The sequence below is a fragment of the Coffea arabica genome, chromosome 9e (genome assembly GCF_036785885.1).
Source record: "Coffea arabica cultivar ET-39 chromosome 9e, Coffea Arabica ET-39 HiFi, whole genome shotgun sequence".
NCBI lineage: Eukaryota > Viridiplantae > Streptophyta > Magnoliopsida > Gentianales > Rubiaceae > Coffea > Coffea arabica.
Genome location: NC_092327.1, coordinates 26,727,813 through 26,742,597, shown reverse-complemented (window position 1 = coordinate 26,742,597; position 14,785 = coordinate 26,727,813). Strand labels below are relative to the sequence as shown.

Below are 14,785 nucleotides of genomic sequence, written 5' to 3'. Positions count from 1 at the left end.
TGCAGGTTTCATCAGTTCATTATCTAATAGGAAATTGAAAGATTAATCATCACTTTGCTAGATACTTGCTATTCAAGCTGTCAAACGTGATAGTCAGGCTTTCCTTTTCTTTTTAAGATGAAACCAGACACTGAATCTCTGTTGATGATCTGCAAGAGTTGCTAGTCTCTTAGTTTTTATGAAAAGAAAAAAAATTGCAGCCAAAGTGCAGCAATTTTACTACTGCAATCTCTTGACTGTTGCAGCAAAACATTGCTACCGGCGATCTTTCAAGAGCTGCCACCAGCTGCCCCTGCTATGTGAGGCCATGGGAGGCTTCCTTGGTGGTGGTGGGAGGTTGCCATAGCTCTTGGTGGTTACTGGGTAAGCAAATCAAGAGTTTTAAGGCGCAAGAATGCATCAAAAGTGCAACAAGTTGCAGCAGCAACCTATGCAAAAAAAAATGCAGCAGGTCGCTGCAGTGGCTGAGAACCATCGTTGCCCGCGACCACTTGGAAGCTACTGCTGGGAACCGTTGCCACTGGTGGTCAGTGAAGAACCCAGTGGTGGTGGTTGGAGAGGTGGTGCTTTGTGGTGGTTGCCGGTGTTGCTAGAAAACAAATGCAAGAGTAGTTTAGGAAACTAATATTTTTGAAAATTCGAAGTTTTGAACTTTTGGAAATTTTTGAATTTGATTACAATTTTAATTGTTAAAATGTGTTATGGAATTTAATATTTCATGTTTTATTAGGTTGGGAATTAATTCAAAATTAATTTGATTAATTGGAATTATTTCCCCAATTATTTTCCTAATTTAGTTAGGAATAATGATGACCTAATAAGAGTATTTTTCACCAAAAATTTTTAGCATGTATTTAGTCCCCAAATTTGTTTGGGTGCTTGACAAATTAGATCCAAAAAATCCATGAATGAATTATTACTATATTTACATGCTTTCTTTAAAGTTGTTTAAATTGCAAGAATGCATGGTGGATGGTTGTGGATATAAAACCCAATTTGATTGTGGATTTATGATTGAATGGTTGTATTTATTTTAAATAGGGTCTGCGTACCCTGCCTCTCTTAATTTCTGGTTGTAATTTCTCTTCTTATCTAAGTCTCCCGAATATAACTCGGGGTTTCTTCTATACTATTTGTAATAAATATTAGATAGAATATAGATGTCTGCATACCCTGTCTCTCTTAATTTCTGGTTGTAATTTCTCTTCTCATCTAAGTCTCCCGAATATAACTCGGGGTTTCTTCTATACTATTTGTAATAAATATTAGATAGAATATAGATGACAGAAAATTGTATAAATAGCATAGAAATTGTAACTTGAAAATGAAGAAAATGAGCCATGCAACAAAGAGGGGATTTTCTCGTGGTTTTCGATTAAACCCTAGTCAACCACTAATTTCCCTAATGGCTGGGGAAATTAGTTTAGAAGTATCCACAACCATCCACATTTTAATTTCATACTTATATATGTTTTTGAAATGGTTATATGCATGTCTATTGATGAGACCAGCAAACAAATTTTTCAAAACTTTAATTACAAAATGTTTTGGAGAAGGAGACAAATCCCTCAAATACAATATTAAATCAATAATAAAAGTTGCCTTCCATCATTATAGTATAAAATCAGAGTAGTTATTAAGTGCTAGCTTGTTGGGATTCACCCAAGGCTGCCTTACTTACTAAATGTTTTTACTATGAGAAATGTTCTCAAGAATGATGAGTACGATTTAACTAAAATTATGGTTTGTTGGGATTCACTCAAGACCATTAATTTTAGAGGCAATGGTTGGGTTAATACATAAAGATGTAAAATCAAGAGTTGATACCTGACTGATCTAGAAATTACAATTAATTTGTAATTGGTAAAGTACCTGCCTTTCAAAATTATTTTTAATTTGTTGGGATTCACCCATGGTCAAAAAAAAATTGAGATGGGATTCTAGCCACTATGGATTTTAAGAAAATCCCGAGTCAATTTAAGAGGGTAATTGATTCGAAAAAAAATAGTGGAAATAAAATCATAATTTCAAAATTTTTATGATTTTATTAAACAAAATTTTTCTCTCTAACAAACTCTATTTCTGTTGTAGAATGAGTCACAATTTGAGCTTTCGTACCATTCTCACTGATTGTAAACTTAACGACACAAACTTTCTCGATTGGCATCGTAATGTCCTACTCGTTCTCACTCATGAAAAAATTGAATATGTGCTTGATAGGCCCATGCCCCAGGAACCTGAACCAAATGCTCCGGCTGCTGCTCGAAATGCTTACAAGAAGTATAAGGATGACAATAGGGAAGTTTCATGTATCATGGTAGCCTCCATGACTTCTCAACTTCAGCAGCAGCACATGAACATGGGGGCATATGATATTATACAACACCTGAGAGAATAGTTTGAATAACAATCAAGGACGGTGAGATATGATACCTCCAAAGAATTGTTCAGGTGCAAGATGGCAAAGGGAGCACCTGTTGCTCCACAAGTCTTAAAAATAATTGGGCTAATTGAAAAATTGGCCGAATTAGGCTTTAAGATGAACCAAGAGCTGAATGTTGATTTAGTGCTCCAATCTCTGCCAGATTCTTTTTCACAGTTTGTTATGAACTACCAGATGAATAATCTGCAACACACTTTGCCTCAATTGCTGAATGTGCTAAAAACTGCAAAGAAAGAAATAAAGAAAGGGAAGGGTCCCACTAATGTGCTTGTTGTTTCCTCCTCCAAGAAGAGGAAAAAGTAAGGAAAAGGGTTTAAGAAACCCATAAACAAGCCTGTCAAGAAGCCCAAGAAGGCCAAGGCAGACCAGTCTAAAGCAACCTGCTTCCATTGTGGACAAACTGGATATTGGAAGAGGAATTGCAAGGCATATCTGGAGAGCCTAAAGCAGAAGAAGCTTGCTGAAGCTTCATCACCTGGTACATATATGATTGAGATTAATGTATCTACTTCCGAATCAGACTCTTGGGTGTTAGATACCGGATGTGGTTCTCACATTTGCATATCTTTGCAGGGTCTAAAGGACAGTAGACAACTGGGGAAAGGTGAAATCACTCTACGTGTTGGCAATGGAGCAAAAGTTGCTGCTCTAGTTGTAGGGACTTATTATATTGCTTTAACCAGTGGACTGATTTTAGAATTATCAAATTATTATTATGTTCCAGCACTTACTACGAACATCATTCTATTTCCTGTTTGGATTTGAATGGGTTTAGGATAACCCAGGAGAATAAATGTTGTTCTTTCTTTAAAAATGATGTGTTTTATGGTTCTAGAAATTGGAATAATGGTTTATATATTCTAAATCTGGATAACCAAATTCTCAATGTGAATAAAAAGAGAACGAGATTAGATAAACTAAACAAGGCACTATAGACTTGGTTATGTAAATGAGAAACGCATTTCCAAAATTACACAAAGGTGGATACTTGGACTCATTTGAATATGAATCATATGATATATGTGAAGCTTGTTTACTTAGAAGAATGACAAAAATGCCCTTTACTGGAAAGAGAGAACGGGCTAGTGATTTACTTGGGCTAGTACATACTGATGTATGTGGTCCAATGTCAATTACAGCTAGAGGTGGATGTTCATACTTCATTACCTTCACAGATGATCATTCTAGATATGATTATGTGTATTAATGAAATACAAATCTGAATCTTTTGAAGAATTTAAAGAATTCAAAAATGAAGTAGAGAAACAAACAGGTAAAGGTGTTATGACACTACGATCCGATCGTGATGGAGAATACTTAAGTGATGAGTTTCGAGTTTATTTGAAGGATAATGGAATAGTTCCACAATAGACTCCTCCAGGTACACCACAGCTAAATGATGTGTCTGAAAGGAGAAACTAAATCCTATTAGATATGGTACAGTCCATGATGAGCCACTCGAGTGCCCCAAAATCGTTTTGGGATATGCATTGGATATTGCCTCCCATACTCTTAATCGAGTACCCACCAAGGTTGTTGACTCAACTCCATATGAAATATGGAAAGGGAAGAAACCAAATCTATCCTACATGAAAGTTTGGGGCTGCCCAGCTTATGTGAAGTTGGTAGAATCGGATAAACTTGATGCTAGATCTGATAAGTGTTTGTTTGTAGGGTATCCAAGAGAGTCTATAGGGTACTATTTCTACAACCCAATTGAGCAAAAGGTGTTTGTCTCAAAACATGTTATTTTTCTAGAAAGAGAGTTTATTCTAGAAAGAGACAGTGGGAGTAGAATAGATCTTGAAGAAATTCAAGATCATCAAACAAACATTGAGCAACCTGTTGAAGAACAACTTCAGCCACATAATGTTGGTGCGCATACAGAAGCTGTGGATATACAAGGGCCCCGTAGGTCAGTAAGGGTACGCTCAGCTCCCAAGAGATATGAATTTCTTATGAGTCAAAGCAATGATATACTAGTCATTCAAGATGACGAACCTACTACCTACCAAGAAGTGTTGGATAGTCCAGACTCCTCCAAATGGTTGGAAGCCATGAATTCCGAAATGAATTCCATGTACGACAACAAGGTATGGACCTTGGTTGATCCACCTGAAGGGATAAAACCTGTAGGGTGTAATGGGTCTTCAAAAAGAAGACAGACATGGAAGGAAATGTGATTATCTATAAAGCTAAACTGGTAGCCAAAGGCTACAAGCAGAAAGAGGGAATCGATTATGATGAAACTTTCTCACTAGTAGCAATGCTTAAGTCCATTCGGATATTGCTTGCAATTGTGGCATATCATGACTATGAGATTTGGCAGATGGATGTAAAAACTGCATTCTTTAATGGAAATTTGGAGGAAGATGTGTACATGACACAACCTGAAGGTTTTACATCTTCAAATCCTAGTCAAATATGTAAGCTACACAGGTCCATTTATGGACTTAAGCAAGCATTTAGGAGTTGGAACATCCGATTCAATGAGACAATCAAAGAGTTTGGATTTCTCAAGAATCCGGATGAACCTTGTGTATACAAGAATGCTAGTGGGAGTTCAATCGTTTTTCTTATACTATATGTGGATGACATATTAATAATGGGAAACGATATACCAATGTTACAATCCATAAAAGGCTGGTTGTCAAAGAACTTTTCCATGAAAGATTTAGGAGAAGCAACCTATATATTAGGCATTAAAATCTATAGAGATAGATATTAAAGGCTGCTTGGTCTTGCATAATCTACACACATAGATAAAGTGCTAAAGAGGTTTAGCATGGATCAGTCCAAGAAGGGCTTTGTACCTATGACTCATGGTATAAGCCTTTCTAAGAGAATGTGTCCTAAGACACAAGTTGAGACTAATAAAACGCATACTGTTCCATATGCTTCAACAATAGGATCAATTATGTATGCTATGTTGTGCACAAGACCTGATGTCTCATATGCTCTGAGTGTTACGAGCAGATGCCAGGCTAATCCAGGTGAGGGTCACTGGACAGCCGTTAAGAACATTCTTAAGTACTTGAGAAGGACTAAAGATTTGTTTTTAGTACATGGAAAAGGTGAGTTGGAGCTTAAGGGCTATTGATGCGAGTTTTCAGTCGGACAAAGATGACTATAAGTCGCAGTCAGGTTTCATTTTTACTCTTAATGGAGGTGTTGTATGTTGGAAAAGTTCTAAACAGGACACCACAGCAGATTATACAACAGAGGCTGAATACATTGCAGCCTCGGAAGCAGCTAAGGAAGCCGTTTGGATTAAAAAGTTCGTGACAGAACTTGGTGTGGTTCCAACCATTGTTGATCCAGTTACTATGTACTGTGATAACAATGGAGCTATTGCTCAAGCAAAGGAACCTAGGTTTCATCAGCGATCCAAACATGTACTTAGAAGATTTCACTTAATTAGAGAAATCATTGCCAGAAATGACGTAAAGGTAGAGAGAGTCCCCACAGAGAATAACATAGCTGATCCTCTCACTAAAGTTGAAACATGAAGGTCATGTATTATCATTTGGACTGAATGTCATGAATGAAATGTTTTAGTGCAAGTGGGAGATTGTTCGAATGTATGCCCTTAAACAATGATTTTGTTTAATACATTCCTTATTATGTTTTGTATTTTAATAATTTCTTCTTTATCTGTTAAATGCTAGATATAACTGATAAAGTCCTTAGAATACTTACTAATGTGATGGTGGTCACAAGTGTTGATGACTATGAGATATCAATCACATTTATAGTAATATTCTTAAATTTCCCTAGTCATAGTACTAATGAGATAGAACATCATTAGTATGGATAGACTAGTACACAATTAGTCTCTACTTAATGTAAGTAGTGGTTGTTCTCATCAACCATGGTATATAGATACCTAGAATAATGTGTAGATGATTTGTAAAGTACAAATGCATTGGAATGATCCGCTTAGAGATCCCATTAGGATATCTATCTAGTGCCAATGGTTGTATCTCTTGTGGTAAGTTATGTAAATGATCCTACGACTTGAGATCACCATAGTATCTTGAGTGTGAATCACTACATTTTGACTCTATTGCTTGTTACTCATTAAGAGTGACTTATAAAACAGAGATTGGGTGTAGTGTGAAGCACGGAAAGGTAATGAGTGATCAAGATGGGATTCACCACTCCGATAGTAGGAGTTGATATCCGGATGGCCACTAGTAGGAAATGAACCCTAAAAGGTCGACTACATTAGGTCAATTGAAGAATATCTTCAAGTTAACCTAATCTAGGGTTAATTCTGGAAACTAGTAAATTTAATTATCCATTAAGGAATTGGCACTTATTCCTTATTCATTGACTAATTGGATATCGGTGGTGAAAGGATAATAATTACATGGTAACTTCTCCTGGAAATGTTAGGTCAAAATTCCCTTGACTAATTCCGGGTACTTGGGTGGTCATAATGTGTTGTTAGACACCGCTCATGATTTATAATTATGAATTAATTAATTATTGTAATTAATGATAAAATAAAGTTGTTTATTTTATCTAATTCTTTTTGGGAATTATAAGTCATAATTATTGCCAATGTATTTGGAGCCTATTGGATCCCACGCATTAGAGTTTTGAATTTGGATTAAAATTATGTGTCCAAGTGAAGACTTGAAAATAAAGTATAAGATACTTTCGGGATTTAATTACAAAGAAAATAAATTCCAGACCTATTTGAGCATATAGGAGAAAATAGTTATCTCCTATCTACCAGATAGCTGAAGGATAGAGTTTGTTATTGGATAAAAAATCTATCTCTTCCTTTTTCTTTTTTCTACAAATCTTCTCTCTATTAGAAGGATGAAAAACCTATGACTCTCGAAAAGGGAAAAATAGGGTTTTGGTATACATAGAGAGTGGAGGAAAAAAGATGTGTAAGACATACATAGAGAGAAAATATAGACAAGGAAAAGTGAAAAGAAAGGCTAGCAACTTTCATCACTTTCACACATATATCGTAGAGACGATCCAGATATCACTCTCGCGTAGATTTTGGTAGAGGCAGAACATCTGGACTGTTCAAGGGGTTGTTCGTCTTCTCTAATTCGGCAGAGGATTGTCATGCGGATTAAGGTAATCCGTTTTTCCCTCTCTTCTTGAACCATACACAAAATCTAGGGTGATCCTTGAGTGGGTTTTTGGGAATTTTTTTTTAAATTTCCCGCTGCCTTTCTGTCCCAAAAACCTAACACCTGGGCAGAGCTTCGTGGAGGTGGGCAGTTTTTCTAAACCCATTCGTTTCGCCAAACGAGTTTTCTATTCTTCCTCGGACTTCTCCTTCGCCAGAGAATCAACCATCACTGTTACTCTAACAGCTTTTGCTTCCACCAGTTGTAGACAGTGTCGGTTCCCACTCCTTCCTACCGACAACCACTGCGTCTATTGGTCCCTCCTTCTCGGAATTATCCGGTCGGTCGATTTCCAAGTTCGGCAGCTAGGGCTTAATCCTTAGTGCAACAATAGCAGACAGAAAGATTGGGAGTGTTTTGCTATCTATGCTCAAAATAAAGTGGGAGACCAAAATGACATTGTTTCATTACTTGCTTCAACAGTGGCATACAAGAGTTTTTGAGGTTTTTGGGGTTCTTGTAGTTTAAGTTGTTAAAAAACTTGTAAAAAAAATACTTGGTAAAAAAACTCACTTACCAAACGAGATCCTTGGTATATCCATTAAGGCCTTGTTTGGCTCTAGGGATTCATTGAGGAAAGGAAAGTGTGAAAATGTTAATTCCTTGAAATCCCTAACCATTTCTTTTGTTTGGATGACAAATAAAAGTATTAGGGAAATGGAACAAGATTCAAAGGAAGTAATTCCTTTGAAGAAAATGGAAATGAAAAATAAAACTACAAAACACAATGCATTTCAACTAAGCAATAACCAATTACATTGAACATTCAACAATTTGGTCATTTGAGCATTTGGAAATTGAGTTACAGCTACAAAGATTTTGACTTTCTTAGTTGTTTTACCATCCCATACCAATTCTCTTACAAATTAATTTTCTAGACATCATATAAACATAAGAATTGGTATATACTCACGTACAAAAATGCATTCAGAGCAAAAATGCATTCACGTAGAAATTAATTTTCAAGATGGATGGACATACAAAAATAATTCAGTGCAAATACAGTAACGCTCAGCTTTTCAAATGCATTAATCACGTCTATTTTCTAAGTCCTTATTATTATTATTTTTTATCAAGCTCAGAAGAAGCACATGCAAATAGCAATGCCACTTGTGAAGACAAAGGAAGCTGGTTGGAGGAAGATTTGGTGCTGTCTGACTGGAGTTGGGTTGAAAAGATTAAATCAAAATACACTCTCAACAGCTCCCTGGACACTCTACGGGAACGTATATGCAGCCTACAAATCTCGTTTTACTGAATTCTTAGTAATGGTTAAAAATAGGAAAGAAATCTTCCCTTAATTAGTGAGCTTCATTTTTCGGGTATATAAGATTTCATTAATACCAAGAAAGGTATGGAATACAAGGGCATACCCCACAGCCATAAACCAATCGACAAAATCACAGATTTATCAAAAAAAAAAAAAAAAAATCACCCAATGGTAAACATCCAACACTAACAAGACTAAACATCCTACACAGTAAATAGACTCACTTATATAACATCCTCATCCACTACTAACAAATCATTGAGAAAACATAAGTTCTGGTAAAGTCTAATTCCTTTGCAGTTGCTTATTTAAGTTTGTTCTCTTGTCGTTCTGTAGGGAGGACAATTTACATCCTACCAATTCAAAGATCTCCTTATGAATAGTTACAGCATCTCTGGATTCATTCTTGCAAAGTCTGCAACTCCTCTCTCTCCAAATGCAATATACACTAGTGGCCAAAAGGACCTTGCGTTGAATCTTAGCTGAGGTAAGTCTCTTCAAATGCAATACACACTATTAGCCAAAAGGACCCTGCACTAAATCTTGGCTAAGGACTTACTTTTGAGGTTTTGTTCCAGCCCAAGAATTCAGATTTTCCCAATTGGTTTGAGGCCATTGTATGGAGCATTGGGATTTAAGGGACTCCCAAATACTATTACTAAATAACAAGTGATTATGGTCTTCAACTTGCGACTTGTGAAAAACACAGCTTATCCTTGAAACTAATCCCCAATTGAGCAGTCTATCTTGAGTCGACAATTTGTATAGAAAAGCCAACTAGAGAATGAAGGCATGCCTCAGAACAGTATTTACCCAAACAATATCAGCCCAAGGAGTAGGACAGTGACTCGTTGTCGAAAGCTCAAGATTTTTGAGATACGTTTAACAAGATAAAGGTTTTTTTTTTTCACTATTCTATTCAACTGCAACCCATTGCAAAGTCTGTGGAGAAGAATGTATCAATGATTCCACATTTGCACTTGTCTTATATTTAATTGAATTGAATTTGTTCATGTAATAATCTCCATTAACAACAATTTTAATTAGAGCTGTAAATCGAATTAAGCAACTTGGTACTCGACTTGAACCAAGTTCGTTCAAGATTGTTTGTTTAGGTATCAATCCAAACTCAAACATGATTTCAAACTCTGAATATATTAACGAACCAATCACGATCTTCACGTTGTCCGACTCAATATGTTTAGGAACATATAAGGCAAGTACATTTCATAAAAATATACTATAGTTTTCTTCTTTAACTCCACTTCATTCCTTCCCGTATATTGCTTATTTTATGAAATAGCAAGCATATAATACTTGAATCTCTTGAATAGGCATAATTGATTTTAATCACATTCCTAATTCATCGTAATAAATTTCTTGAATAGGTATAATCAACTTTAATCATATTCCTAATTCATCGTAATAGATTTCTTGAATATCATAGAGCAAAAATTAAGGGAAAAACACTAACAAATTAGTATGAAAATCTCTACATAATACAACATTCAAGTCAAGCCAACCTTTGGTTGTATGTGCTTGAATCGATACTTTGACAAGTCAAGCCAAGCTTTTAATGAACATGCATATGAAATTTCAAACCAAACTCGATTGATTTTTTTCAAAAAAATTATCAAATACAAACCAAATTTAAACATTTCTTTTAATCTTCAAATCATTTCTGAACATACCTCTGTCCGACTCATTAAGGCTTATTTTCAGCCCTAATTTTCATTGCGCCAATTAACCTCAAGACCTTGAACAAATATCTTGAATAATATTGTCCAAAGCCAAGTAAGATGATCCACCTTCCTTAGTGGTTAGTCTGCTTTTCTCGCTAAATTCTTTAACCCTCATCCTCACTTCATTCTCACAATCCATGATTTCCCTTATGCCTTTCTCTACTTGCTCGGCTTTCACAAGAGCTTGATTTTCCTTTTCTTGATTGTAGTCCAAACTAATTTCTACAGCAATTCCCAACTCTTTAACCAATTGGAACGCATTCAGCTGTTGCTCAGCTTCTATAGGCCAGGTGGCAATAGGCACCCCAAAAAAGATGCTCTCCAACATTGAATTCCAACCACAATGCGAAACAAATCCCCCAACAGCCGAATGTGATAGCACGGCCAATTGTGGAACCCAACCCACGACTTTTCCGATCGAAGCCGTTCGATCCAAGAACCCTTCGGGGAGCACAAGTTCAAGATTCTCATACTCCCTAGGAAATCCTCCTTTCTTTGTAGAGGGCCGCCTGAGAACCCATAGGAACCGATGACCACTTCTCTCAATACCATAAGCTATTTCTTGGACTTGGTCCAGATGGAAACTTCCCAAGCTGCCAAAACACAGAAAAACTACCGAGTTTTTAGGCTGACAATCCAGCCATTTCATCATTGATGAATAATCTTCACTAGATTGAGTCTGGATTTGGGAACTATTCAGAATAGGCCCAACAGGATAGATTGGTGGCAAGCTTGATTTACCATAATAAGAATTTAACGAAAATGAACTAATAGCATTAGATTCAAGATAACTGAAAGTGTTAACTATGATTCCTTTAGCCCTTCTGTAGTCACGGGTGCATTTCAAGAAGACGTTCGACCGGAATTCCTCCTTGGTTGCTAAAGTTGGGAGGACGCTGATTGGAACTGGTTTCGCAAAACTAGGGAGAACTAAATGGCTTTCCCCTTTAACCAGCTCAGATGTGTCCTGGTTTTGCTCGTCTTCAAGGGTTTGGAAATGAAACCTCAGACCAAGAAAAGCAGCACCAGAGGTGAAGAATAAGTAGGTAGGAACTCCAAGCTCGTCAGCAACATCAATCATGGTCATGTTAATCAAGTCAATCAAAAACCCGGATAATTTTTGAGTTTTTGAGGCTATTTCTCTCACATGAGGCTTCTGATATTCTAGGAGCTTAAGAATGAAGAAACGTCTGTGTGTGATGTTCCAATCAGAGGTGTCTTCTGGTGTTGAAAGGTGGTGGAAGTGGAGGCCTTCAACATTTGTGGCAGCGATGAGGGACTGAATTTTGGCTGTGCCATCGGGATCAATAGGCAGCTCCATGATCAGGGCTGTGATTGACAATTGATTGTTTCTTGCAAGCATGAGCTTGGCCAGCTCAAGAGCTTGTGTTAGGTGCCCCATTAGAGGTGAAACCATCATCATGAGCTTAAATTTCTCCATTTGCTAGTGGAGAAGAAGGTAAAGAGGGGTATGCAATTGTGGTTCTAGTGCGAGGAGGATGCACTCTGAAGTTAGTAAGTTCAGAGATTTTGCATAGAAGTTGCTTGTCAAAATTTGGATCTACACTAGTAATAGAGAGACTTCAAAAATTACCTTTGGTGGTCCCGTGTCTTGCAAAAACATGTGTTTGTATTTGTTCGGAGTAAGGTGATTCGCTGGGACGTTGGATCCAAAGGACAGTTCTGTTGGACCACATAACTTCCTGCCTACATAGTTTTTGGCCGTCTTATATTATTTCATAGAACCAACTCCCTCTAGAGGAGTTAGCCACTACATTAATTATAGAGTAGGAGATCAAGGGTTCAAACATTGTCTTCCATCAATGTGCCTCTATATGAGAATTGTTTTAAATTCATACGGGTGTGTGGTGCCCTTGGCTCAGTTGAACAACCCCCTAGAGTAGTCTCCCCCCTTCGGTATGAGTAAAAGTAGGTTAGATTAGTGTAAATGTGCCGTTAAGACAAAAAAAAAATATTATTTCATAGAAATGGAGTCAAATCAGGACATCAGAAATACATGGTTAATATCTTTACCAGCAGAGTTGTCTTTTTAAGAATCATATATTTGTGAATGGGCTTTTGTTGGCTTTGTAAATAACTCAATTTTGTACACTTTTTGTAATTAGTAGTGGAGTACGTACTTTGAACGTAAACATGATGTTTTTAGATTTTTTTAAATATTTTAATAAAGTCAATTGTTTAGAAAGAATAAATATAATTAAGACAAAAATGTGACATTTAATACTTATATTTTTCTACATATAAATATTTTTAACTTGGTTTGCTCTAACCAATAGCTATGCACAAGTAACAAAGGATTCTTTGTCCCTAAAGTACTTATTTTGTAATAACATCAATGTTCTTGTCTTTTTGTTAAATTTGGGTGACCTTAATGTTTTTTTTTTTTATGTCATTTGGGTGAAAATTTTTAGTTTTTTGAATAATTTGTTGTTCTTTAATTAGCTTTAGTGAGTTTTTTCTTTAGTTTTTTTCTATTAATGGTGGATTGTAATTGATCTATAGTGCTATTGCAATTATAACACCATTTAAATTATAGTGAAATTCTATTTCTTGCATTTGAATAGCTTAACTTTGTAGAGAAATGTTTCGATACGGTTAACCATCCAAGAAAGAAAGTAAATTGACTTTTACTGATCAAGTGATCATGTATTGTGTAATACAAATAGTGCTAGCATTGAGTCTTGGGGAGGGGAACTGAGCAAATTTAGGAGAGAAAGAGCTAATCTCTTATAAACTGCTCATTTTGTTTTCGAAGTGGAAATCCATTGTCAATTGGGATCCTCTATGCCACTACTCCGTACTAAATCCAGTACCAATCCCACTTATCACGTGATGGTAGAAGAAATTTAAATAAAAAACATATGACAAATTAAATAAATATGACACTTGACATAAATATAGAAGTGGCACTGAATTGTCACTGGAAAAGTGGCACTGAGGATCCCGTGTGATCCATTGTTGACAAACATTAAAATAATTTAAAGAGAAAAAAAGCTGGTAATATCCTAAAACCGCTCGTATTGTTCTCAAATTAGAACTGTAACTGAGAAATTTAAGTATTCTACAAAATTGGCATTTCATTAAAAAACTGGTTGAAGTCTTGGAAAGAACCCTAACCTGTCTAATAAATAAGAAAAATGCTTCTTCAAAAAACCCAAAATGATTAACAGCAGCCCATGACAAGCGTAAGCCCAAAATCCAAATGCACTTTGTTTTTGCTTTTCAAAAAAGTTTTGTTCAAATGCATTACTTCTGCATTTATTTTTTCTTAAACTTAGTTTGGTCCCAGTTACCATACCCCAAAAGATAGATTTCGAGTGTAGCAAGGGGTATCGGTTTCTAGTCATTGTGTAGATTGAGGTAGGGTACCTTAGAGCCAGTTGCACCATTAAGGTTTCACGGGCATATGACTGAATTAAACTCCATTCGTCAACAATGTGCTTTTAGGATAATAGAGTCGTTGTTTGTGCTTTGTGTTAGATTTTGTTTAAAAGATTAAAAAAATCAAAGAAAAGAAATAGAGAAACCCAATTATCTCTACAGATGAAATTTCAATTATGGAAATAAACAGTCAAACAAAAAAATGTATTTTATATGGATCAATATTTTGATTAAAAAGAACTCAATAATAAAATACAAAAAATTTTTTAGTATGCATTGTTATTCACTATGTTGGTGAATTTTATATGGATCAATATTTTGATTAAAAAGAACTCAATAATAAAATACAAAAAAATTTTTAGTATGCATTGTAATTCACTATGATTAAAAAGAACTCAATAATAAAATACAAAAAAATTTTTAGTATGCATTGTAATTCACTATGTTGGTGAATTTTATATGGATCAATATTTTGATTAAAAAGAACTCAATAATAAAATACAAAAAATTTTTTAGTATGCATTGTAATTCACTATGTTGGTGAATTTTATATTAGGGTTAATTACATTTAATCCCCTTAAGGTATACCCCATTTCTCAGTTTACCCCCTAACCTTTAATTTTGCTCACTTAACCCCCTATAGGACAAAATTACCCTTGCATTATTTTGACTTTTTATTTACCTTGTTTTCCTTTCTTTTATTTCTTTTTCTCTTTCTTCTTTATTTAATTCTTCCTCTTTCCCACAAAAATCTTCACCTTAATGATTG

At 35.6% G+C, this 14,785-nt stretch overlaps 1 protein-coding gene across 1 annotated transcript; it reads right to left on the bottom strand.

The window, feature by feature from the left end:
- Window positions 1-10,327: 10,327 nt before the first annotated feature.
- On the bottom strand, window positions 10,328-12,178 carry LOC113709633 (anthocyanidin 3-O-glucosyltransferase 2-like). Its single transcript, XM_027232428.2, has one exon. It carries the CDS (start codon window positions 12,053-12,055, stop codon window positions 10,622-10,624), a length of 1,434 nt encoding a protein of 477 aa, XP_027088229.1. The 5' UTR covers window positions 12,056-12,178; the 3' UTR covers window positions 10,328-10,621.
- Window positions 12,179-14,785: the final 2,607 nt, after the last annotated feature.

What these genes read in the sequence shown, in the direction of transcription:
- LOC113709633 (XM_027232428.2), bottom strand. Translation starts at nt 12,055, where the DNA reads ATGGAGAAATTTAAGCTCATGATGATGGTTTCACCTCTAATGGGGCAC.